We start from the raw sequence: 26,775 nt of genomic DNA on the forward strand, positions 1-26,775 counted from the left end.
TTTTTACTTAATGTTCATTTTTACTGATTGATTTCTGCAACATACAAACATTGTGTGTGTGTGTTTATGTGTGACGGAAGAGGAGGGGGCGTGGTTTAGTCCCACAGGAGGAGGGGGCGGGGCTCTCTCTTAAAGGCACAGGTGGGCTCTTTTCTGAGAAGTGTCGGGAGTTTAGAAAGACATGGATGAAGAGAAATGAATGGAGACAGAGGGAAAGGAAGAAATTATAAACTTCAAAACCCTTTCTTTTCTTTTCTTTTCTTTTGTGGGGGTGTTTCGTTACTCATTCAAAGACGCTGACAACTTTTTGAAGATCAAAAGGAAAGGGAAATTGAGGGTGGGAGTGGCGGAGCTGGGGATCCATCGCAGTTAAATTATTTTTTTTTTATGGAAGAAAACAAAAAAGTGGAAAAGAAAAGAAAGATATAGAGGGAGTATGTATTAAGAGAGAAGTCAGGGTTCAGGTAGACGGGGGCAGTGGACTTGTGACGCAACAAACAACCGCGTATACAAAAATAAGTTTTAAAATACCATTTACAAAAAAAAAGAACGACCATTATCATTATTATTATCATCCTCGTCATTATTAATATTATTATTACAACAATCTTATTCAGAGCCCGTTGCAGCTATGTGAAAGTGGGGGCGGGTGGCAGCCTTCTTTTCCGCTGCCAACCAATTACGTTTAGTTTTCTTTGTTTGTTTCTTTCAATCTGTCAAGCATATAACTCAAACATAATACAAATAAAACCCTGAAATATTCGCCCGCGCAAAAACAAAAGGGTAGCAGAATAATTTACAGTTTGAAGAAGAAACAAAAAACAAAATAAAAAACTGGGGTGAGAAATCATGATCATCATGCACTGACTTTCTTACATCTTCTGTTAATAGCGACATTATACAAGAGATAACAAAAAATCTGAAATATTATATACCTAAAACTGCCCTGTACAGTTCTTTATCTTTATAAAAAAAAAAAAAATGCATATACTGTATAATTATGGTAGCTAATGAAGGAGAAGGAGAAAACAGTAGTTCTAGGTCCCTGGCTGCTGTCGGCTTATTGGATCGTGGTCTCATACATACGGAACAAACAAGAGCAGAAACGTGGCGTCAGATGGGAAATAACAATCTGTCAGGTGGCCAGGTTTCAGGCGTTTCAGGTGATGTGTAACATTCGTACTCCGAAACACTGAGATGTAATGCGTGAGCAAACTGGCTGCTAAAATTAAAAAACCATTCAGTCATTTGGGAGGGGAAGAGGGCGACGGGAACAGGAAGAGAGTGACATGAACGGCAAACGCGAGCCCCGAGCAAAAGACCAAGAGAAGCCGGACGCGCGGAGAGAGGAGCGAAGTTAAGGAGGGGCCGTCGTCGGCCGTCTTCTCCGAGAGGAGGGCTAAGGCAGGCTCATGGTCCCAGCAGAGAGAGAGAAAAGGGTCACGGAGCTGACCAGTTTGGCCATTGCCAATGTGTTTTAGTGTGCGAGTGAAGGGGAGTCATAGTCGGCGAGGGCAGTTCTTTGCGTCGCCGTGCCCAAATTTCACTGCAGTGTTTTCCCACAGATTGCGCTAAACGTGTCGATAAAGCGACATTTGTAAACTAAGCCGCAAAGAAGCATGAGCAGCTCTCAGAAAGGAGCTGAGGCCTAAGATCCAGCTCCCTTCAAAGAGCCATAATAAACCCCACGGTTGGTCATTTCACCTGTGGTGGTCACCCAAACATATCTTTCTACTAGTCAGTTTTAGAACCAATGACAGGGATTCATTTTTCACAGTCCTACCACCTTCATAACGAAGTCTCTTTACCTTCTCATCTATGTATCTACCATCTCGTCTACGCAATACAAGGTGTCGACATGACCGTTAATGTCCACTGGCGCAAAATGAGCAAATATTTAGAGCCAAAAAAAACAAAAAAAAAAACACCAGAATTTATTTAAAAAATACACTTTCTTTCTTTCCGAGACATCCAAAGCTTGACGCCACTGTTGTGTACGTGCTGTAAACATGAAGCTAATGTCAGCAGCTAGCTAGCTCCGCTCAGACAAAAACAACTCGGCAAAGCTAACACGTCGCCGGCTCCGGCTACACATTTAAGATTAAAAAAACCACGACGTCGTCATCAAACTCTCCGCAAGACATTCCATCGTTTATTGAACACTGCAATGACCAAACTGTGTCAGCCTTTGACTCCAGCAAAAGGGCATAGAAATATAAAATACTAGAGCTGGTATTACTTCAGCGAACGCAGGAAAAAAAAAAAAAAAAAAAAAATGGAAGTGAGAAACAGATGAACGTCAGCTCTAGTGCTTCAGTTTCTATAATGATCATTTGTAATGTAGCACCAGCACATAGAGAGGAAACAGAGAAGAGAGAGAGAGCACCCTAGCAACCTGTGCATACCCAACAGAAAAAAGGTTGCATCATGGGTGACAGATTATCTAAGTTCGCTTTGACGATTGTTGTTCGTTCAGTAGGAGGCAGCAGACGACTTCTGGTAGTTTAGGTCAACCACAGGAATCAGCTTCTCTGAATAAACATCATTCCTGATTTAGAACAAAAAAAAAAAAAAAAAATTCTCATTTGGCATGAAACAAAGTGTTTATCCTGAACACTTTTTTTTTTTTTTTTTTTTTTAAGAGTCACTCCTACCTCCCCCTTCGTTTAGCATAAGAAGGTATAATTTTCATTCGTAGTCTACACACAAACGCATGGAGAGGGAAGGGAGGGAGGGAGGGAGGGGGCAGGAATTATCCTTTAACCACTAAGAGGAAAATAACCAGACAGATCCCAGGTCAGCATCTAGAGAAGTCAGATCTTCTTACGTTAAGAAGCCGCAGATGAGAATGCAAACTTTGTTCTAAATGGACAAGTCTCTTGACCAATGACTGTTCTTCTGCTTTGCACAGTGGCACTTTGAAGGAGGGTCTGAGGAGGAGGAGGAGGAGGGGGAGGAGGACGAGGTGTTCAGTCTTAAGAGGGCACAGAGTTACACAGAAGGTGTTTCTATGTAAAAATGTGCTGTCTGTCTGTCTGTCTGTGTAGCATCTATCAGCTGTTGGACCAGCCAGAGATCGGTGGAGTCCATCTCCTGACACTGTTGGCGGACGGGCAGACGGACTGTTCCATCATGTCCACTCCAACGGGGATTCTCGAGGGCCTCTGGGCTGAATGCAGCGGTTACCGAACCCTGAAAGGAGACAGGTTCTTAGCTGGGGGGTTTTTTTCTTTTATTTCAAACTATCCAGAAGTTCCTTCTATTCATTCCTGCCAGGTCTCAAAACCTCGTAAATTCTGCACGTGCAGCCCAAAGCCGGCGAAGCCAAAGCCACACATCACAAAAATGATGACATTAATAGAAATGTTTTCTGCACAGAGAGCAAAATACATCATTACATGCACATAATGTGATATTTCTCGTGGACCAGTGGAGACCGAAGCGTTAAGTCGTTTAAAAGTGCATCTAATAGAAGGCGAGACGTCAGACTTACCCACCCAGGTCTGCCTTGCTATCCGTTGCCGTGGTGCCGGCGGACGCAGGGTCAACAGGAGAGGTCTTCTTAACACAGTCTGAGACGTCCACACACAGACAAACACATATGTTAACACATGTGTTAAAATAAGATTTATTTATCCCACTGTGGTATAATAACCGGCGCTCTCTTTATAATCAATCAGATGTGGCCTGATAGCTCTTTATTTGGTTATTATCATGTTACATGTTTTGCCACAGAGTATATACAGACAGATATATGTATACGTAGCCATTTGAAGCCTGGCATTTAACAGGAATTCAAATTAAAGACCTCATAAAAAAAACAAAACGCCACACAATTATTAAGCTGTCACACTAAAACCACCGAAGCAACAAATTGGCAACCGTAACCATCAAACCACAGATAAGCACCCGCTTTCACTGCGTCTCTCTGTAGACATGTTTTATAGTTTTCTACCTCTCTCTCTCTCTCTCGCTGCCCTCTCTGTCTCATTGTGTGCGAGTTAACTTCTAAAGCCCTCGAGGTCTGTTTCCTGTCTGTGGAACACGTCGACACGGACACGTAGGGACAAACAAGTACAGGGGACGGAGGATAATTCGCCGGGTTCATACCTTGAGGAGATCCGGTCCATTCAGACGGGGCTGATGTTTTCAGTTCCAAAGGGTCTGAGAGAGGGCAAGAAAACGAATGAATTTAACACCGAAGGAGCGTTTAAACGACAAACAAACGACTTTTAAAGCACGAGCAGACACACGTTCACACACACTTCATTAAGCGAAACCTTTGACTCACAAAGCAACGGGAATAATCTCAAATTTAAACTTCATAGTGCCTCACATATAATAATAGTGATTCTTTGATTATCTTTTTTTTCCCAAACACACAATAGTTTTTCAAAACTATTTCACAAAGGTGTTTTCTGTCATACACTACATCCCTCCTTCTGCTTCACAACAGCAATGATCTATAAACCGACTGTACCTTGTTTCACAGGAGGATCTTCTCATTCTCTCTTGTACTGACAGCAGAAAGAGAGCAATGCTGACCTCTAGTGTTGAGAAACCGATAAAGCTTCAGACAACAGGAGGTTTAATCTCCTTTGCTACTAACGAGCTCCGGTGAGGTTGGATATTTTTTCCTCAAACGCGGGGGGAAAAAAAAGAAAATTTGCAGAAAAAGCAACAGGACGGCCGAGTTAACGGAGAGTCCATCCTGTGAGAGAGATGCCTCCTAACGGCAACATGTGAGTCCGTCTGTCTGTTTGAAGCGAGGGAGACAGAGAGCGGAGTAGATAAAATGGAAATGAATCAGGTTCCTTTCAGCTCATGCCAGCGGCTGCAGCCTCAAATAACCACTAACAGTTTAGCAAATACGACTCTTAAAGCGTCGCAACACCTATAACACGCTACTTGGATGTGTTAACTCCTCTCATTCCTTCCCGCGACGGTCGTCGGCGTTGATCCATCTACCTTTTCCAGGGGAGGCCCCGACAACAATGCGACCCGGTGATTCCACGCCACCGGAAAAAACACACGCACACACACCTGTGGGATCTGGACCAATGCGAACGCACCTGTGGCCAGTATGAAGGACTCAGGGGTTCTCTCGGGGAGGGGGGGAGGGGAGTCGTCGCTGTCCCAGCAGTCTGGGTTAAGAGGTCAGAGGTCAAATGAGAAGCACGGTTAACGGGCTGGCCGAGAAGAAAGAGAAAGGCCCTGTTCAGACCTGGCACGTACAGGTGGGAGCAAGATGCACCTGAGATCCGATCACTATTAAAGAAAACCAATTAAATTACTGAATGTGAATAAGCTCTGTGTAATTGCCTCATAAAAACATGTATCTGGATGTGGTTAATTAGAGAGGAGAATATGTTGTAGTACCATTTTTTATTCTTTCTGCACTGATACAAACAGTGCAGCGGTGACATCACATCCGGACGTTTCAAGTTATAAATCTGAGCTTCCTGCAAGTCCCTAAAATAACAGCAGGGCGGAAATAAACGGCAAGTAATAGTACAGCTTGTTCCACAGCTTCTGCCGTGTCCCCGTGTCCGGAGGCTTTGGACGCAGGGCTGGTTGGAGTCTTGAAAAAGGCGTCTTTAAAGCTGGATTCTTGTGATCAGTCAGAGTGCATGTGAATAACAGGTCTAAACAGGGCCAGAGAGGTCGGCAGTGAAATGACAGAGGGACAAAAAAGCTCAAGAGACATGAATGAATAAATGAATGAATGAATGAATGAAGACATCAAGTCAAATACATTAAAGGTAATTCCTGTTTTTTTTTTATTACTTTTTCATTCATTTTGCTCATTTATTCGTTTTACTTAAAGTGCATTGAACACACAAAGCTACATTTGATTATGTTAATGTATTTTCACCTTGTTAAATTAGTGAAATGCATGAACGGTTTGTTCTTTTTTGCTCATTCACAGTTTTCTTGATTATTTTTCTTATAAATTAACATCAGTTGCCTTCTTTTTCATAATCTTAGATTGATCTCCAGACGTAACAGGCGTTATGTAGGTGCCTATTTAGCATCAGTGATGAAAATAAGTCGTATCTACAATCATCATTTTAAGGGTTTTAAATCTAAATTAAATTAACTTCTTTCAATGCACAGCCAGTTTTGAAGGGGACAATTTATTATGATCAGTCTATTATTTTGAGTTATAATTGGGACTTTCTCTTACTAGAGAGCACAGCTTGACCCAGTTAATTATATTTTCATTCATCTAAGCTGACAGGGTTTGGTCTTGGAGAGTTTTTTGTCTTCTTTCTACTAATTATTAGCCTCATTTTGGTTTGGTTGTGTGTATATAATTTAATCTGAATTTATTTGTACTCTCTACTACCTTATTTCCTACCTGCACCTCACAAACCCACGTTAAATTCCTTTAAACAGTCCAGGTTAATATAATTTAAAACTTATATTTTGATATTAATTGACCAATTTTTTTGTCTTTATTTCTTTTTTTTGTTTGTTTGTTTTTAAACACATTTACCTTAATATTTCTCGTGTCTCATTTGTTTGTCACAGCGGTGTGGAGCACCTCGAACTGCACGAACACCAGTGACGCGTGCGACAAAATTAGGTCCGGGTGATTCATTCGAGCAGAACAAGCAGCCACCAGCTCTCTCCTGGCCAACCGCAAAGCAGCCATTTGTTGCTCACTGCAACTCACCGTCAAGCAGTCAGTAGATTTGTGCAACCAATCAAACAGCAGCCGTAAGCTTTTTCATGACCGAAGCGCTGCCGCAGCCCAAACAGGTAACGTGCCAGAAAGCCAAAGCAGACCCGAAACAGACCCCTGTGGGACTGTGCATCAAGTACGTTTGTTTCTACATGGGTTTAAATATTGGAAACGCTTGAGGAGAGCATACATTTAAAGGTCACCTATAACATGCAGTGTATTTAGTTTAGTTATTAAACTGAAATGTTGATGCAACACCTTTAGATTCGTTTATATATTGTGGTGCAACTTCAGTTTTTTCTTTATAGTATATTTAAAGTCTTACAGTAGCTGATGGGTGTAGTTAGTTTTCACACAAACAGCACCTTTTATTAGCAGTGCACAGCTGCGAATCTGACTCAAACCACACACCCTCACAGTTTCCAATATTTAAAGATGCAGTTAATTTCTCGTTCAAACAAGCCGTGAACTCACAAGGTCTCAACGCTGCTCCGAGCCCATTTCAGCACCAATCAAAGTAAGGATCGGATTTCAGAATCGGCCGATTTTGAAATCCAGCAGAGGGGGCGACGATCATCCTTACACCCCGGGAGATTAGAACCACAGCAAATCGTGACAGTAAAGGCCGTGAACCGATTCGCAAACGGCAAACTCGCGCTCAACCCAACGTGCACAGAGGTGGCTTTTTATCAGAGTCATGCAGTGGTGCTGATCCTTCACCGTCCGACATGCACGCGCGGTTTCGCTGCTCACACACACACACAACCGCGCGGGAACGTTCACTCTTTCCCCCCATTCACAAATTCGCTCAAACAAGCCGAAAGAGGAAGGCTGGAGTCGGTCTGACAGACGTCCGCCTGTTAACATTTGCAGCATTCCTGGCAAACCAACCAATTAGTCAAACAGTCATGCTTTACATGAGACTCACTGGAAACTATCTCCCTCTGTTTTTCTTCTTATGCCTTTTTTTTTTTTCCTGCCTCTGACTTCAGTAAAGACGGTGCATGTGATGACAGACTGTCATTAGCATGTGGTCTGTCTGAGATCTCTGTCTCCTCGCTGACCCAGACTCTACTGTGTGGTTTCTCTGAGTTCACTGTGAGTGAATGTAGGTAACAAAGGCAGGTCTTCAGACTTACTTAACGCCTTTATGAGTGTTTAATGTTTAAACCTGGTTAATTTAGCTTATGTGTGATTGAAAAAAAAGAGACCGATCGACATACTTGCTGTGGTCGCCGAGGGTAACGGCGTCGTCTGCCCTGCGATCGACATGGGCATCACCTTTCTGACGTGCTGCTGGTCTCCGGGAGGAGGGGGCGACGTCACCATGGACGCCGCCGTGCACACACTCGTGTGGTGGCCCTCCTTCCCGCCGCCGGGCAGCTCCCCGTTCCCCTCCTCGTCCGAGTTGTCGGAGTGCAGGGGGTTGGTGAAACACAGGGCAGTCCTAACGGGGGTGGAGGAGGAGGAGGAGGAGGAGGAGGATGAGGAGGTGAGGTGGGAGGAGGAGGACGAGGACGGGGCGACGTGGTCCGAGGAGGAAGAGGAGGAGGAGGTCTTGGGGAAGGGCTTTTCCGGGCTGTTGCAGGAATGCGTCCACGGAGCGTGGCCGGCTTTCGCGTCCCCGCCTTGCGTCTCCGCCTTGTCTCCGCTCTTCACGGGGAGGTGGTTCGGTCTGGTCAGGACGCCTCCGTCCGCGTGACCCTCCCCGCACCCGCCCGCTCCCCCCTCCGTGCCCGAGTCCTCCGACAGCGAGGAGCTGGACGTCAGCAGCGACTGGCCGGGGCGGGCTTTGAAAGCGTGGCCCCTCTGCAGCGCGCAGCTGCTGTTACCTGAACTGGTGCCCAGTCCGCCCGTCACTCCCAACGAGGTGGAGGTGTCAAAGCTACGAGGTCCTTCCTGCAACGGCACCTTTTTAATCTCAATGCTGAGCTTCCTCTCGATCCGAGGGGGACCGGAACACTCGACCGCCGGGGAGAGGGGCGAGGAGGGCGTCTGAGTCTGGCCCGACTCGGACTTGGATGTGGAAGATAATTTGTTGCTGTAGTTGTCGTTGAGGTCCAGATTCGAGACCTGAGTCTGCTGTTTTCGGCTTTGCAGGTCTTGGTCTTTCTGCTCCGAGGGACTGGTGGTTTCTTTGAGTTCCGATTGGTTCTGCTGCTGCTGCTGGTCCGCGGCTTTATTCTAAAATGAAAAGTATGAGACACATAAGCCCCTTTCATCCCTTTTGACAGAAGCACAACGTTCACCACAAATGTCCGTTTATTGGTGCGGCTTGTGTGTGAGAGTTCAGAAAAAGTTCATCTAGAGGACCCAACACAAAAACACAAGATTTTCCTGTTACAATGAAGCATTTGCAATTAGAATTAGAATTTAACTTCTGGATTAAACATTTACTGTAATTAATTTGAGCAAAAATAAGAAAAGAATGACCATATGACCCCTAAAAAAAAAAGAAGAAACACGCAGAGAAGAAACACTCATGGATAAATTAACAGCTCATTTAAAATGTTACAATTTGGTTTAGGGTAGAAATTTGACCGTGAACATGACGAGCAAACTGGGAACCATCAATTTACCCTTGTTAAATTATACGCCAGACGTGAATTAGTCCTCACACTCACCTGTGTCGCGTTCTGCTGTGCGGTAGCCAAGACGTGTATGACGGGTTTGGGGTGGTAGCGGTCGTTGTCCTGACGCACGTTGGTGACCGTGGGGAAGGCCGAGGGGGGAGACGGGGTCAGGATGGGAGGCACGGGGTGAGGCTCCGGAGGCTGGAGAATCTCCTCCTTCACGTCACCTTCTACCTGAGGACTAGACGGACGGACAGAGGAAGAGCTCAGAAAACAGACCCACAAACCTTAATAAACCTTAAGATAAAAAGAATAATATCTGCACTGTGCAAATTAACTTAAAACTTAGTTTTTTTTTTTAAGTGGGGGGGGTTGACGTGCAAGGCTTTCATCATACATACACGTTTAAATTATTCTGTCTAAAGAGAAATTATGATGAAATTAACTGATGTCCAATTTATTTCATACCAGAGTACAGTGAAATGTGCAAATGTACATTTTGTCCACCACTAGGTGGCAGAATTGAGAAAAAGTCAAAGTTGAATAAACTCATAGCGAAGCAGAGACAAAATATTCTGCATGTTCTCAAGTTTTAGCTTCCCACAGGATTTAAATACTAATGAAACACAGTCAGTTTCGCTCCGTTACTCTGTAATCTGCGGTGTTGCAGCAATTCAAGTATAAAGCAGCATGTACTGTAAATCAAAAGCGTAAATCAAAAAAAATAAAAATAAATACACGGTGCAGGTGTGTGACTTGTGAACAGGATACTGAGCTTATGAAGACGTTAGCCACACAGACATGCAAACTATTTTAAGGCATCGTTCTGCTCCACCAAACATACATGATGTATGTATGCAAAGGCGGAGGCAGAGAAAAACAGTGAAAGGATGTGGTGGTGGATCAAGAGCACATGACTGAGGCGAGAGCAGGACTGACTGCGCATGATGTTGTGTGTGTGTGTGTGTGTGTGTGTGTGTGTGTGTGTGTGTGTGTGGATCAAAGGCAGACAGACGCAAAGTCAGACGTGCAGAAAGCATGGGGGATTTCCTTTCCTTGAGCAAGTTTGGAGTCACAGTCGCATCGTAAAAAGCCTCGGTGTCGCAACGCAACTCTTCTGTGAGGGAGGCTGCGATCTTCTGTGTATTATCATTTCTAGTAAAAATGCATCTGAAGCGTATTGGATATAATGATGACAGTTAAACACTGTAACCCTCTGATAATTTAAAACAGCCAATGGAATAACATCCACCAAGCTTGTTACAGCTTCATAATTGTTTTTTCTAACCACCAGAAACTCCAGATATTGTTTAAAAGTCACTTATTGGCATCTTCTCCCCTTCAGAATAAACATTACAAAAAAAAAAACACTCCTTTATTATCCTTTAATGAAAACTTAAACCATCCGCGAGAAATTACGCTCATGTTTCGTCGCCTCAGACTTATTTAACAGAAGCACAGGAGGTAATTCCCACCGGTGCTGACAGCTTCTGTGGGGATTTGAATCCTTCACACGCCGCACAGATTATTAAGGCCCTATACGATAAGATGAAACTTTAATGATTCCTAAGGGGAGGCTGAGCAAACACGACTAAGTCACAGCAAAACAAACAAGGATAGTGTGAAAAAAGGAGGCTGCAGGATGTATGAGTACTACAGCGCTGTAAAAGGAAGATGACGATGCCGAGGGTGAAACTGAAATCAAAGAGTTAACCTTGAACATATTAACATTAAGCAGCTGTGTCCATAGAACCTACACTCCCACACAAACGCAGGCCTTTGAATGGGTAAAATGTGAAATCATCTCCCACACTCATGAATAAAACCACAAACACCCTCCACGTATGTCCTCCTGAGGGGAGACGCTGCATTTTTAATCAGCGTCACAGCAGGACCTGCACAGGACGCCCAGGCACTGGAGGGCAAAGCGTAGAGAGACACTTCCTCGTTTTCTACTTGTGCTGAGACACACGTTCACACAGACGAAACACAAAAGAAATATATACACACAGATTTACATCACTGCTTGAGTAAATGTGTGCTTCTGCCTACAGGACTGGGGGATTTTTATCTATTTGACTGCTTAGAAACCGGGAAAAGAAAAAAGAAAGGTGCACCTGTTTGCAAACAATAATGTCTCCAGTGCTTCAGTAACATCTCTGAATATGGATGGAGAATACGAAGAGAGAACGGAATTGGGAATGAAGAGAGAACAGCTCTTCACCTTTTTAATTCATTTTACAACTTCGATGCTATTAAAGACTGTGATTCAAACTAATGTGGCTAACCACTTTTTGTCGCTCGGTGGCCATAACCATGGAGACCTCTTGCTGTGACATCACGTGCACACCCAAAAATATATATTTAAACCTACTAGAGCAGCCATGACATATGACACACAAATGTGTACAGTGCTAATCAAATTTCAAAATACGTGTGTTTAAATAAAAACTTATCGATTAATGGAATGTTTTAAACCTGTTGCTGGGAGGAGAGTTAACAACTGAATGTAAACATTCAGGAAAAGAAAAAAAAACTTAGATACTGCATACTGAAAGCAGACACCGCTGCTCCAAAAACTGCAACGCCAACATTTCTTCAACTGCATCTCTAAAAATGTCTCATCTTAACCCCAACGCTGGGAACCTGTTGCCGGCGAGAGGAAGGGACCAAGAGAGATGGAGGGAGCGCAACATGTTGCTTCACAAAATCAACGTGCTGAACGACCTGGTGGCGATGGAGAGGGCCAACTACGAGGCGGAGAAGTCCAAACTCCTCGGAATGTTTGAAGAGCTGCAGGAAACAAAACTCCAATTGAGAAAGCAAAAGAATTTGACGCACATGTTCGTGAACAGGGAGAGAGAAACGAGGGCGGAGCTGGAAAGGCTGCAACGATACGCCGATCCACAAACCCTCAGTCACGACAGCATCGCCGCTCTGGTGCAGAACACCATCAAACAGAAGAAGAAGAAAGATCTCCACAAGGACTACGAGCAGCTGCAGGTGGCCTACGTCCTCAACCAAAAAAGGCAAACGGCCGAACTCCAGGCGGAGAAAGACAAATGCAAGGCCCTCCGAGAAGAACTGAAGAAGGTGTACAACGCAACTGAAGTCCTCATGGCAAGGAAGCAGGTGGACAACGTTCAGAGGGAGGTAGGAAGACAAATCCCGTCGACTGCTGACATGGCGTCACAGAATGAGGCATCCACCACCAACCAGAGAGCTGAGCGGGAAACCCTCTGCGAAAGGTTAGCTCACCAGGTTTTTAGCCAAGGGGCTTACAAGCGTGAGGCATCCACCTCTACGACCACATCCACAGAGACGATAGACGACCCATCCCTGAGGAGAACCACCTGCTAGAGTTCAACATTTGAACCAGAGGAGAACTAGACTTCCTGTCTCAGACAAATATTAAAAATAATTCATCTTTACCACACTGTATTCTATTTTTTAAATTTACTTTGCGTGGTAGAAACTCAGCTGGCAACTAAAAACAATAAATAGTCCACAGCAGATCGCGGACACTCAAAGTAATCAGATTACAAAAAATGGTGGTAGTAGAAAACAAGAAGATTAAAGAAATATTTGATGCTGAAGCACAGTCTGGACATAAACAAGTTGCTTAAGTTGCTTGCTAACGCGCATTATTTATTCCACGTGCATTTTCAGTTTCACTTTTTAGTGTTTTTATGAGTCAAATGTGTGAAATCAATTGATCTACATGTCACAATATTACATGATGACACCCAAAAATCAAGTATATATGAATAGCTATGGATATTTATGATTATGTGGGAGCTGTAGAATATGTGTTTGTGCACGTTTAAAAGTATTTCTCACATAACCCAACTCTCCTAAATGCACTCTGAAGCTACTGAAGTGACGGTCAGAGAGTGGGGCCGGCAGAATATGCGGCTTATGTTGGTAAAAATAGCTCCCAACATTAATAGAATACTGTCAGGCTTAAACTAGGCCTTGACATTATTTCTTTAGAGACAGAGGGATGGCTCAGAGACACGTTAAGAGCGAGACAAGTGGAGAAAGAGACAGACACGTACATTCTTAGCAATCTGCTCGGCCGCACTTCCAGGAAAGTTTCCTATTTTGGCGAAGAAGTTTGAAAAAAATTTGAATGTTTTACTAAGAACAGGAAGGGGAAACTTCAGTAAACAGATGACTTGCAGCTACTTCCTAAAATTAGGACCTCTGAAAAATGTTTGCTTTCCCATCGAACCCACTTGTGGACTGGAGTAAGAAGTGCTTGATTATTCTAGTGTGGTGAGAGGAGGAGGAAAAGGGCATGTTGGCTAAAGTAAATCCAACAACTTCAAAGTGGAAGAGATGAGTCTAACCTGGATTACTAGGGAAACTTCAGATCAGCAGCTGCATTTTTAGGACGTCTGATGTCACTGACAGGTTGAACCCATTCTGCTGTACATCTAATTCAATGTTTATTGTGCTAATTGTTCTGCTAATTAGCTAGCTTTCACTTAGCCTCTCTGACATGACCCTTTAGCATATCCTGCTGAACCTGGGAAGACGTTTTACCCACGAGGTCGACTGTCTAGTATCAGAGGACGCAAATCAGACACAAATCATGATGCTGCCCCCACCGTGCCCCAGCATTGTACAAGTCCATCCAATGATCTGAATACACAGACCCACAAACACACTAGCTGCATAGAAAACATTTAGCGTTGTCAACTGCATGCCCACAATATTAAATCATCTCCATTTATAAATAGTTATCTAACTATGGACTCGTGAACTTTACCGCCCTTTCAAGCTTTATGCAAATCGACAATTCTATCCTCTGAGCTCACAGCAGCTGAGTGTTTTGTTACGTTACAATAGCTACGACAAACCTCCATTATGCTTCATAAACAAATGTTTATATCATTAGCTTCCAAACTGACTTTTTCTTGCCACTCTAACTATGACCATGAGAATAATCACCAGCGATTCACACATTTGCGCAAATGCTGTCAAACTGGGCATTTTTAGACAAAGCTAACAGCAACAGGTAATTAAGCGAGACAATGTCTCCTGGCAACAAGATTTCCCCCGTGGCATTAAAACATCAGCACCGAGGCAACACTGAAACATCCATCGACCTTGTTAAAAAAAAAAAAAAAAAGTTGTAAAGTGGTGTGTATTTCTGCAATAACGAGCAGAGGGTCTTGGCTTCTTGGCGGATAAATCATGAGAAGGGGGATTGAAGATGAAACGGCGGTACGAAAGTGGAGCACAACCCCTGCTGGGCACGCGCTGTATAGGAAATTAAAAATGAAAAAGAGATGGGAGCAGAGAGATGCAAAGGCATATGATGAAGAAGGGAGAACTGGGATGGAGAAAAGAGGGAAAACTTGTTACAGATTGCGTTACGGAGTAAAAAGAGGACGGCATTATTGATGTGGCCTTGTGCATATGACGGATAAAGTTTTTGTGCATTAAAATAGCTGCATCATGTGCACAAAAAGAGACGGAGATGAAAGATGCAACAGTTTGACTTAAACAAGCCTCGGATTGTGGTGCACTCAACACCGTGTAGAGTTGCATAGTATTGCAAAGTGTTGCAAAATGATCTATAAATACAGCTCCTCCTCAGGCAGTTGTTAGCAGCCCAGCACAAGTTAACTTCGGTACAGTGGAGGCCCGGCTGCGTCTGTGGGCTGAGTGTCAGAAAACCCGGCTTCGTTCGAGATGAAAAACATCTCCCGCTGCTTTTGTTTGGTCGCTTTAATATGTTTTCGCTGCGCACGCCACGCGCAAACTGTCGGGATTTTCCCGCGAAACACAACACCTGTGGCGCTCGGTGACGGGCCGCCTCGCAGCTACTCTTCACCTCTGTGTGAGCCTGCTGATCCCGCACGTCTCATGAGTAAAGGCGCCGTAAAATAAAGCAGAAGACGTGTTTGACACCAAAAACCATCCAAAAAGGAACTTGTCTTACGGGCGTATGCGGGGAGGTTTCGGGGGTGGCGTGTCCCATCTCTCATCGTCGGACTGCTGGCTCACTTTGTCAGGGCTGCTTTCATCCTGGACGATCACAAAGAAAGACAAAATTTGGTTTTAGATGTGCACATTTCAGTTTTTCTTTTTATTGCCTAAACAATACAGAACATTTAGCTTTAACTAAAAGACAAGTCATGTAACTTTTACTTAGATATGCCGTGTTAAGTTAACTGCTACAAAACCACTCCGCTAAAAGATCAAAATTGTTTCCGAAGAAGTCCTCCTCCTCCTCCTCTTCCCGACTACTGTTCCCTCTCTTCCTCCTCTCCCTTTTTCCTCCCGTGACTCATTAACTTGACTCTATCCCTATAATGAAAAGATGACACTACAAATTTAGCCGCTGCAAACTCATGAATGACAGAGGGGGCACTCCGGTACGAGTGCTCTCGTCCGGAAAAAGCCGCCAATTGAAACACATTTCGAGGGAGCGTCGTGTGAAAAAAAAAAAAGAAAAAAAAGACAGGCTTGTGTGTATGTTGTGAGAATCAATCTGGTAGGAATGTTTTCCGCAAACAACGGCAGCTGCGCAGAAAACGCGTGTAGGACGCATGTGTAGGCTTATTGTTCGGGCCGCCATCGAGAGCACCTATGTGGGTGTTTTAGTCGGCCACAATGGCTGACTGGACATGAGTCAGTGTGTGTGTGGACTGAGTCAGTATAACACACTGATAAATTATTGCAGCGTGTGTGCGTGCGCGGTGTTCTTCTTGGACTTTGAGAGATAACAACCATCGTTAGCAACAAGCTGGAACTGGAGTTTTCTTCTTTGGAGTACGCCACACCCTCCCTTAACCAATGATTAATAGCACAAACTTTAAAACAACGAGTTTGTTTCTAAAAAAGTGGATTAAGTACAGCGGACTGGCTCCAGGAGATACTGGGGGGATCTTGGTTTTAGAAAGTGTGTCAGCTGAGTCCTTTCTAATGTAAAAAATAGATTGTGTGTGCCCGTGTCTTGTAAGGGGTCTCCCTTTCCCAGCGGATGTGTGTCTATTCTCGGACTCAGCGTGCATTATGGGAGAGGGGGTGATGTCACCGGAGCTTCCGAAGCAGGAAGTCGGCTCCTGGATCGCCGCCAGTGAACTCTCCCGTCGGCTCTGAGTGTCCTCTGTCTTCAGATTTGTGAATCGCGGATTTCTGTCTTTTATCGACAAATTTTAGCGTAACAATGTCCAGGAGTACTGGTACTACTGGTGTCGCTACATTTCCAGTTAATTATTTGTAAGTTTACGTAAGTAAGCACTCACAAGAGTAGAGAGATTACAAACTGAACTGTGTTGTTTTAATAAAAGGGTAAAAAGCTCATAAATGACACCACTTGTGTAAAAGTCAAATAATAAATGTACCATTTCAAAACAAAATGAGCTGAAGTCAGATGTTTACACACACCTCAACCAAATAATTTAAACTCAGTTTGTTAAATTTATAGTAAACATGCCTGTCTTAGGTTAGTTAGGATTTATTATAATTTATTTCAAGAGTGTGAAAGGTCTTATTTCACTTTACTTGGGACAATTACAAAACCTTGGATCCATCTGAACCTATTTCCACTGACGGAGCAACATTCTGCTGCAACTTTGTGAGTGCACTTTGGGTTTCTATCCAACCGTGAGGCCCGTTTTCACCCCTTAACGTCCTCACTGACGCTTTGAGATGTTATTTTAACATATAAACATATTCTGCATTTCTGACGACGCCGTCTATTTTGTGCTCCGGTCCCACTTGTAGCGAAGCGTCCTCACAGCCTGACGCCCCCTGCTTCATGTTAGGGAGATAAATGATTTTATGCCCTAACCAACTCGCCAAGTTGCTTAGTTTGTTAACATGAAATCTGCGGACCTCTAAGTGCTACATAATGATATGGGTTTATCAGTATTCACCAGATTAGACTCAGAGACTACACTTAAAGTTGGTGCCCATTTGTTTTCTGAATGTGTTGTGTCACTCGTATAATTAAAGCTTCTGGCTGCTTTTGGTTCACTGAGAGGTGGACTGAGGGCAACTCAGGACACTTTTGTATTCGGTGCGTGTGTTTGCGGGCGACGGAGGATGGTGTAAATTAAATCAGAACGGGATCCGCGGTGACTGACAGAGCAAAGCTTCTTTCTAGCTCTTTTAAATAGGTCTGACTGTCTGCATTCCTCCGAGACTACCACACTGTGGAGGACGGATCGCTTTCTTTCTGGCACAATCCCCGCAACTCTTCTTGCAAAGTTTTCTGAAGGCCTCTCCTCACTCTCCTCCATCCCTCCCACCCGCTTCATCCCCCCTGTGACTAATTATTTGTGTTTTTTTTCTCCCCCCACTCCGAGTGTGTTACTCAGCGACATCCTGTCTTTCTTCACCGGCAGACAGCATGCACAGTGAGTGTGCGCGCTGTGTGGAAAGCGTGTCGTACCATGCCGTCGTGTATCTGCGTGTTGGTGGGGCTCTCCAGTAGATGCAGTTGCTTCTCAAAGAGCTGAGCGATGGCTTTGTGAACTAACTCGTATTGCTCCTAGAGAGAAAGACAAAGTCAGTTTCATAATCAGGAAGTGGAAGGCGAGTAAAAACTTGTTGGACAAAGACAAACTGAAAGGTTAAACAGAGGGGAGGTCGAGCCAGTGAGTGTGTTAAAATATTTTCAGGAATTAGATTTTTTATTTTAAAGAAAATTCTATAATCCACTAACAAGGCTGACTTTATTTTTCAATGCGAATAGAGAAGCAAAAGAAAAGGGACGCTGGCTGCAGCGCTTTGTCGATAAAGGTACAAATTTGCCTGAAAAATGTAAAAATGATTAACTGGAAAATCTGGTTTCCACCGGAGGATTTTCCATGACAAACGTGCCAACACACATATGTCAGAACTGCGGCAAAACTCCCTCAACCGGTCACGAATAATGCAGGGAATGTGTGAGCAGGAAAGACTCATTTTCAATCAGGTACAGGAAACGTGTGACGTTAAGAACAAAATGATCTTCACAACAGACTCTGTAAAATTCTGAATTTAGTCAGGAAAAACACTTCTGAAGCGCTCGCTCCGTTAAACCACTGGATACATCTGGATGAACGAACCTTGGTTTGAACAGCAGAGTGTCGCTGCGTCCTCATTTCTTGGATCAACCGGAAGACATTAAAATCCTCTGGAATTTTCTTTACAGGGAAACAAACGGAACATAAAGGTCTTTTAAATGAACAACAAACAGGAGGTGAACTGCAGTCAACTCTGTAGAGTGTCTTTAAGTGTTGACGACGTTTCCACAGGTGTTTGTGAGTTCACATACCCCAGCTTTGAGCAGGTTCCACGTGTAGTCGATAGCGCAGATAGCACCCGTCCTCCCGCAGCCTGCACTGTAGAGTCACAGTCGCGAGTTAGATTATGGGTGGCACACGACGAAAAACAGAAACATTTGAGCGTCCCACAACAAATACAACCACCACACTAGGCTTCTATAATGTGTATAAAAGGCCATACAAACACGTGTGCATTTGCATGTACAGTAACGAGGCCTCATCCAGACAGGAAGGAGACAGGAGCTGCACAGAAGCTGATCACATCTGACGCATAAAATCATAAAACTCGATCTCGTGCTGTGGGCATGAGCGCAGCTTCTCAACACACATACAGCAACCCACACAAAGAACCTTTTGCAGACGCAGAGACGGTGCTTTAAGTCCCGCTGTGCGACAGAGGAACCAGGAAATGTCCTCGGGCTGCTCATTATAGCTGATTGCACACACATGGAGGCTAGCGTGTGTTACTGTGTGTGTGTGTGTGTGTGTGGATGCGGATCAAATGTATAACCATTTATATACTGGATAATACTTATGGTATTATCAGCGATTAACGCATGGTTTATTAAAGCTACTATGTTGTGTCAATTTGCTATGAATTTGGGTTCATATAGTTGAATCCACGTCGACCATGAGCCCAGTTCATTGTTTACCTCTCTAACCTCCATTTACTGCAGGAATACACTGATTACCACCTCTTACTTCTCCACTTCAAAGGCGCAGACCCATCCCTTTAATGCCAGTGTGAGGCATACAACACCCTGTCTATTTATTTCCTTTATTTTCTCACATTAACGTTGTCATAGTTACAGCGTGATCCTACACGTGTTTATCGATTTGAGGTAGATGTGTGTGTGTGTAGCTACCTGCAGTGCACACATATAGGGACTTCGTCGTTATCTTGGTATTCTCTCATCAGTCCGATCATATCCAGGATGGAGTCGAACGACGAGGGGACGTCGTGATCCGGCCAGTTCATATAGTGGAACTGTGTTATCCTCCGAGTTTCCTGCAGAGCAACAGCAGCAGTTGAAATAATCTTTAAAAAAGTTATGCTAAATTAACATTTTTGATATGATATATAAAGTTTCTGGACATCAGCTGTACTGTATGTTATTTTATGTCTTGGAAAATTTCTTTATTAATGCTGTAATAATTAAATTGATCAGCCACAACGTTATTACTGCAGGTAAAGTGAATCACATTGATGTTCCTATGAGAAACCTGGATCCTGAACATTTTTGAAGACCAAGAGCAGCCCCCTGACAGCAGCAAGGGGGCTGCTCTTGGTCCCCCTTACAAAACCCCCTTCTTGTATCGCTCTGTGGGCCAGTTCTGATGCTCACGTGTCAATTACAGGCAGGTTTTGGTAGTGGACAAGGGTCAGTGTCTGAAGAAACACAGCCTCATGCATAATAAACCGTGATGCACTGTGTGCTGTGAACACTGTCCATGACCCCGATGCTGGTTCACTAGTTTTATTCCATTTTTAGCTACAAGTATCACACAAGAGCTGCAGTTTTGGAGATGCTCAGTCCTGGCCATCTAGCGATCAAATTTTTGCATTTGTTAATCCGTCCACTCATCCATTTTTCTTACTCGTAAAAAAAAAAAATCAACTTCAAGGACAAAACGTTGACATGCTGCCTAGTATATCCCATCCACTGACAGGCGGCTTCATAAAGAGATGATCAGGGTTTTCTCTTGAACGGTGGGTTATAATGTTTTGGCTGTATCTCAGTGTATTTCAAACTTGAAGATGGTGGCACTTTATTAATTAATTGTGGGAGAACTTACGTTTTCGTACTGCACCGTCAAAGTCCTGATACGGTAGTCTGTTCTGCTCTGCTCTGATTCCTAGAAAACAAAGAAAATGTGAAAATAATGAAAACGATAAATACGAAAATCATCGTCAGGCATTAGAAGAGAATGCAAGATGGAAACGCAAGAGCCCACACATCAGATAAATACTTCCTTTAAGAAAAAAAAACAAAATGCACAGCTGTAATATTGCATAATCATCTACTTACACAGGAGATTCTGAAAGGGCCGAAACTCATGGGCTCCTCCCCCTGCATCGGGAAATACCGCTCACACTTTTTCTAACCAGAGAAGAACACAAGTTAGCTTTGGCTGAGAACAAAATACCAGAGAGACACCACAGCTTCCTGTGCGCAAATACACCCTGGCTTGAAATAAACAATTGTAGTGATGTGTAGAACACAGACAAAGACGACTATAAGTTTGTCTAAATAAAACATACCGCATGGAAAACACATTATGCACTGCACTGGAAGCATAAGTCACGATAAAATGTGATGCAGGTCTTTTAAGTTCAGCATTAAAAGCATGAAAAGTGTTATATTCTAACAGACAGACGAGAGAAAAAAAAACGCTTCACACACGTGAAGATACGACACAAATGTGGACTTACCCTTCCCATCTCGAATTCTCGACAAGCCATCACAATAACCTGCAGAGACACAAAAAGGAAGACTCACAATCAGTCTTTACACTCAGAGAGGAATCATAAATTTAAAGTACACTTTTGTAGTCCCAAGCAGAATGAGACAAGCTTAGCAGAGTGGAGCTAGTTAAACCTAACCATAATTAAGTATTTATTTTAATAACCTAACTCATTACAATAAATAAACTAGACAACAACATGAAAATAATTTAAAAGTTTTCCCTTTGCTTTTCCAAATTACTATGACAGATACGATCAGTTGCTTCTGAAAGTCGGATGGAAGCAACGAAAAAAGCTGATTCTAGTAGCGCGCAAACCAGAAACCATGGAAAACAAACTTTGTGTTCCAATTTAGCAAACATGCAAAGAGAGGAAACAGATTTTGGCACCTTTACCGCCATCCAGCAGCGTGACCTTTTTTTTATGTGTTTTTGTGGCTGCACAGTCAAGTAACTGCTGGTCCGCAGGCTCAACACGCGCCTTTTAAAATGAGGTTCGGGCTCTAACCATAACTGGCTCGCTGGTCTGTCCAAATCATGCATGTGTTGAAAGAGCTGAGGCTGCTGATGTTTCTCAGTGGTACGTGCAAAAAAAATGTCATTTTCTGCCATGTTTTACTTTCCATTATGAATTTTTAATACATAGATGTTTTATATGTGTAAAATTTAAGAGTCTAGGAGGTGATAACATGCGATGGGAGGCAATTTCTTAGCCTCAGGCACAAAGCGAGCATCCAGTTTTCTGAAGCAATGACGAAGTAATAACCAACATATCCATGAAGACCAAATCTCCCATTATCAATTAGCCTCATTAGAAATACTCACAGCTACATTGTACTCCCAGTTCATCCTCCAGAAGTCGATGACAGTGTTTGGCAGTGGGCCCTGAGTTGCGATGTAGGCCTCTGGGCCGTCCATACCCTGAACAGAAACGTCGATTGGAAAGAGAAATCGGGATCAGAAAAAAAATAAATCAGTGTTCATGTGTTACTTAATACAATCTCCACAGTACAATGTAATCCAACTTCATGAGAGAGAGCAAAGTTTTTACCTTGACAAAGTTGGCATTGATGTAATCTGTGTCCTGATTGGTTGTTTTTAATGCCAGCTTTACCCTCGTGTGGTCAACTGAGCAAAGAGAGAAATGAGTGATTTTAATTTATGCGACGTTATTACGGACTGGAATAGAAAACAAGGACAAACTGGACGGATACGTGATGTACTGAGGTTAATGTCCTCATTCATATGCACAGAATGTGTGTGTGTGTGTGTGTTTGGGATGGACCAGCTCATCTCTTGTCTTATCAACCACTCATTCAGTAAAAGCCTTAATGACTGAATGAATGAATGGAAGGACAGAGGAGAACAAGAGGATAAAGGTATAAAAAAGTAGGACAGATGTTGGGTCACGTAAGCCTTCGCCGAGGTCGTTAAGCACAGCGAAGCCGTTACATGACGTATACATACTAATACTGTGTAAATATTTCTATAACCATGACATCTTTAGTACGCTTGCATAGCTGGTTGGTGGTACGGTAAAAATAATAGTGGAAAAAAATAGCTTTAAGATAAAAGTTGAAGCTGGGCAGACATCAACATTTAAAGCTACGGTGTTTAATTAAGACTATGTTGTCGGGCAATTTGAAGCCGTAGCTATTAATGACAGCGCAGTCTGCTTATCACCGTAAATCAGCTGCACAGTGGAGAACGAGTAGGTAGCTGACACTCATAGGTTTATTGATGGAGGATAAGTTTAGTAAGAACAGATTACGGACGATAAACGAGAATCGCATCGTCAAAATCTTCACACATACGGTGTGTTGACAATATTCACTCCTACGCATCTGCTGCTGAATGTGCCCAGTCAAGCAGAAAGATAAGGCCCATGATATTGTTTGTAACAGCTCCGTGTTGTATAATGTGAGCTCCGGTGATATAATATTATATTATAGGGATCGAAAGTGTGACGTTGCGGAGAAGAGAAACTGCAATGCATTGTGGGCTTACTGCACTGCACTTGTTGTCTTTTTAGCGTGTTGAGAAGCCGCTCTTCTCTTCGGCTCCGACAACAAACAGCTGTGTTCAACTATATGTCACTTTTTAACGGTTTTAGACTCCAACAGACATAAATAACACTGTCTTTTTCTCCGGCGCCAGACCCAACACGATGGGCGGTTACTCCAGGAGACAGTAAAACCACACTGAAGAACTTTGAAAAACGTATAGACACGACTAACTAACCGGTTCATTCTGCTTCTCAGTTCAGTTTAACGGCACTCCTTAAAGTGGCAGATTTGTGAATGGAGTACTAGTGTAAACAAGCAATCTTTGATACTAAAACTGGCGCTTGTGACCCACAATAATTATCCCTATTATTATTATTATTATTAGGCACACCTTGCTATATCCAAGTGGCCCCAAGGTAAAAAAAAAAAAACAGAAGCCACATTTAAGCGCCAACAACTGCAGTTCCTTAGACTGGCTCCAAAACTTAGTCAAACTTCATACACCTCCATGATAAGATACTTAACATTACAGCACAAATCAAACCTGGTCTCTATAGCTTAATTGATATGTCGCAAAATCCCGCCCAGAAGCAGTTACTGTCATACACCTTCATCATACCCCTTAGCAACCATTACTATGTAAACATATGTTTGTATATACAAAGCTGTATATCAAAGTTATGGTGTCTTTTGGCAAATATTAGTAAAACTAGTGCCTAACTAGTGTCAGTTAACTTAATATTAGCTAGCTAGCGAGGTTCGCTAACTAACTATAACTATAGCTAACGTAACGTTACAGAGAGCTCCTCAATGCTGGGAGCTCTCTGTAACGTTACGTTTCATCAGTTTTCATCAAAGTTTAATAATCATGTTTCCCCCTTCATGGCCTATTTGAATATTTTGGATATACCCCTCCACTGTATACTGTCGTTCTGGAGGATATCGCGCAGGTATTTGCCGGGCTAGCAACGGTAACTAAGGGGGGCGGGCCTTTGCGAAAGGTACGGTTTCATATTTACATGACTCTGCGTTTAAATTATATTAAGGCTTAACGTTATGAATAATTTGTAGTGTGGCCGTCTAGCTGTCTAGCTACCTGTCTGTCACTCGCCTCCACTCTTTGTCAGGGGAAGATGAGCACTGCCAAGATGGCGACGGCCTGTGCCACTACTCGCGGGGACGTCTTCTTTTTAAACAGTCCATGGCTTAAAATGAGTCAGTCTAATACTGAAGTTTCCAACAAGATCTCTGTGCAACCTCCTGTCATGTCATTGCACTCGACCCGTGAAATAAACCACATCAACAAAAATTCAATGTCATCACCTGCCTAAGAATGTGTGGTTATAGCAGGACTTACACGGCAGTATATCTTTATATCTGTTCTTCTTGACATTCTCCTCCTTCTCTCCGATGTTGGTGGGGTAGATCTTTTCCGTCCGGTATTTGGTCGACAACCGTCGTAACCGCTGCGACAAAGACAAAAACAAACAAGAGCGAAAAGGTTAGTCGATTCTCACGCACACAGAGGTTACGTGCGGTTACTCTGAAGGTATGTGCTGATTTGGAGAAACACTTCTTTGACATCAAACACATCTAACGGCCTAATCGTTCGGTGAATCAGACGTTTATTCAAACAGCTTGAACACAGAAATCAGTTAAGCTCTTTTAACACACACCTATTACCCTTCTTCAACACTGCTATTAATACCGCAGCGCCCCAGTCGCACACACACACACACACTCCCCTTTCTCTTTTGTGTGACAGCACACCAAGTTAAGTGTGGCCAAATCTAATAGTAGCTGACACTGATGAAGATACATTCAGTTAATGGGAGGAAGAACAATTAGAGTGTCTCTCGTCTCACAGCAGGGCCAAAGCTTAGCTGGCTGTCCAGCCCAGAATAGAAGACATTCAGAGACAACATAATTCCCTTCACGGGGGAGAATGACACCAAAGCCAAGTGTTAAAACATGAACTTGAATTAACGCAGCGGGGGGTTTCAGTCTCGTTTCCAGGTCATACGTGTCACATAAGCTCCTAACATCTACACAAGTCAGATTTTCTTCTGTTGACATATGTTGTTAAAATAATTGCACATCACGTGACCTAAAATCAACACTGTGAAGTTGCTACAGCTTTGTTCGTGTCCTCTTTTGGCGCATCGTTAGCCGAGTAGATAAAGTGCATTCATTTCACTTTACAATCCAAGTGCAATATTTCAATTACTCGATACTTTTGTACATATTTTAGCCATATTTTTAGTCTTCTTTTTGCCTTTTTTCTTTCATCTTTGCAATTTCGTTGCATACCGAGATATAAAGCAAAAGTAAATAAAATCTATTCTATTAATTTATACGTATTAAAAATGCCATAAATGTACATCTGCACAAGTTTCTAGAGAACTCACTACGTTGCAACACAACTTCTACTGTGATCACAAGTGCAGGAAAGGGCAACAACATTGTTTTATAGAGTCTTAACAACCGGCAGCTCAATTTCCAACACATTTGGTGAAGGACTTTCTGACTTCTACCGAGTTTCACGCTGCCGCTCATCTTCACCGTAGCCTCGAGAGTCACAGTGAAACTTTAAAGAAGCTTCAAACGAACGGCAAAACTTTTGTACGACACACAAAAAAAAAAAAAATAAAAGTCTTGCCGCTCGACTCTGATAGCGTTCGTATGGTATCGCTCTCAAGGGCCTGTTTTTGATTCTCTCAGTTCACTTTCCTCGCTCTTTCTGAGACAGAGAGGAAATTAGGCATCTCTCCACTTGTGCCTCTCTCTCTCTCTCTCTCTCTATGTGAGAGTCTGAGAAAGTCGGCGTGGGCGTTCAGGCTTCTGGAGCCTCGTGTGAAAAATGGTCCCACCTCTTCTCCCTGGCTCCGGCTCCAGGCTTTCCTCCTGTTACTGTAACATGGTCGTGTACTGTACATCCTAATTTCCTGAGTTTCTCAAAACTTCTTTCTGTCCCCGTTTCGCTTTTGTTGCAATTTGACATCCATGCCGCCGCAGACACGTACTTCTGCTATTAAATATTAACTCTAACCCTTGAAACTAAAGCTTTGGCAAAAACACCCATTAGTTAAACAGCTAAACTTAGTTTGAAGAGTTTGAACGGCTTCTGTCTCCTCATAGCGTCTGCCACGCTCAACAATTAATTACTAATGACGGCAGTTTAGAGCAGCAGCGCTGATGTGCCCTGAACACACCACCTTTCATTTAGCATGTCTCATCTTTGTAAACCACAACTATCAGCAGCTGAGGGAGAGGAAGTAAAGGAGAGAAAAAAGTTACAGACAGAGGTACGCACAGACACCGTGGGCGGCAACACAGCTGTGTGTGTGTGTGTGTGAGCGTTCATTTGTGTGCGTCTGTGTGTAGTAATAGCATTAGAGCTTCTCTGGCCTCATGTGAATTACATTTGCAACAGAGGTCTGCTTCTGTGCTGGGCCCCAGCCCGGGAAGAGAGAGAGACACACACACACAAACAGAGATGTATACGCACAACGAGAAGAAAAGGCGCGCGGTAATGATGATAAGTAGCGTCCCTTTGGAGCATCTTTCACTTCATTTACAGCAAGTGGAGGGAAATTACACCATTTCCCCATTAGAGGTTGTGAATTTTGACATTCTGCAGCACATACTCGGTCGGTAGCGTTGGCCCCATAACGGGTTAGGAGTTCAAATGGAACGAAACTAAGAAAATACCAGAGAAAACAACAACTTCAGCAGCCTGTTCAAACACAGTT

The 26,775-nt window shown here is 43.3% G+C and overlaps 1 protein-coding gene across 4 annotated transcripts in view; it reads right to left on the minus strand.

The window, feature by feature from the left end:
• ptpn12 (protein tyrosine phosphatase non-receptor type 12) overlaps positions 1-26,775 on the minus strand; it is a 38,945-nt gene continuing 12,170 nt past the window's right edge. Inside the window, exons 2-18 of one of the 4 annotated variants that reach the window (XM_047575638.1) lie at positions 24,381-24,489; positions 22,069-22,145; positions 21,843-21,938; positions 20,986-21,024; positions 20,582-20,653; positions 20,349-20,408; positions 19,418-19,560; positions 18,542-18,608; positions 18,333-18,410; positions 17,675-17,773; positions 15,215-15,300; positions 9,313-9,502; positions 7,912-8,872; positions 5,073-5,144; positions 4,111-4,164; positions 3,498-3,572; positions 1-3,192 (exon numbers count right to left, since the gene is read on the minus strand). In XM_047575638.1, the coding sequence (XP_047431594.1) occupies positions 3,131-3,192; positions 3,498-3,572; positions 4,111-4,164; positions 5,073-5,144; positions 7,912-8,872; positions 9,313-9,502; positions 15,215-15,300; positions 17,675-17,773; positions 18,333-18,410; positions 18,542-18,608; positions 19,418-19,560; positions 20,349-20,408; positions 20,582-20,653; positions 20,986-21,024; positions 21,843-21,938; positions 22,069-22,145; positions 24,381-24,489 (2,340 nt within the window). In that variant the 3' untranslated portion in view covers positions 1-3,130. Of the gene's footprint in view, positions 3,193-3,493; positions 3,573-4,110; positions 4,165-5,072; positions 5,145-7,911; positions 8,873-9,312; positions 9,503-15,214; positions 15,301-17,674; positions 17,774-18,332; positions 18,411-18,541; positions 18,609-19,417; positions 19,561-20,348; positions 20,409-20,581; positions 20,654-20,985; positions 21,025-21,842; positions 21,939-22,068; positions 22,146-24,380; positions 24,490-26,775 lie in introns of all 4 variants that reach the window. The other 3 variants (XM_047575639.1, XM_047575640.1, XM_047575641.1) reach the window with 3 other exon arrangements.

This window comes from Mugil cephalus, chromosome 22 (genome assembly GCF_022458985.1).
Source record: "Mugil cephalus isolate CIBA_MC_2020 chromosome 22, CIBA_Mcephalus_1.1, whole genome shotgun sequence".
NCBI lineage: Eukaryota > Metazoa > Chordata > Actinopteri > Mugiliformes > Mugilidae > Mugil > Mugil cephalus.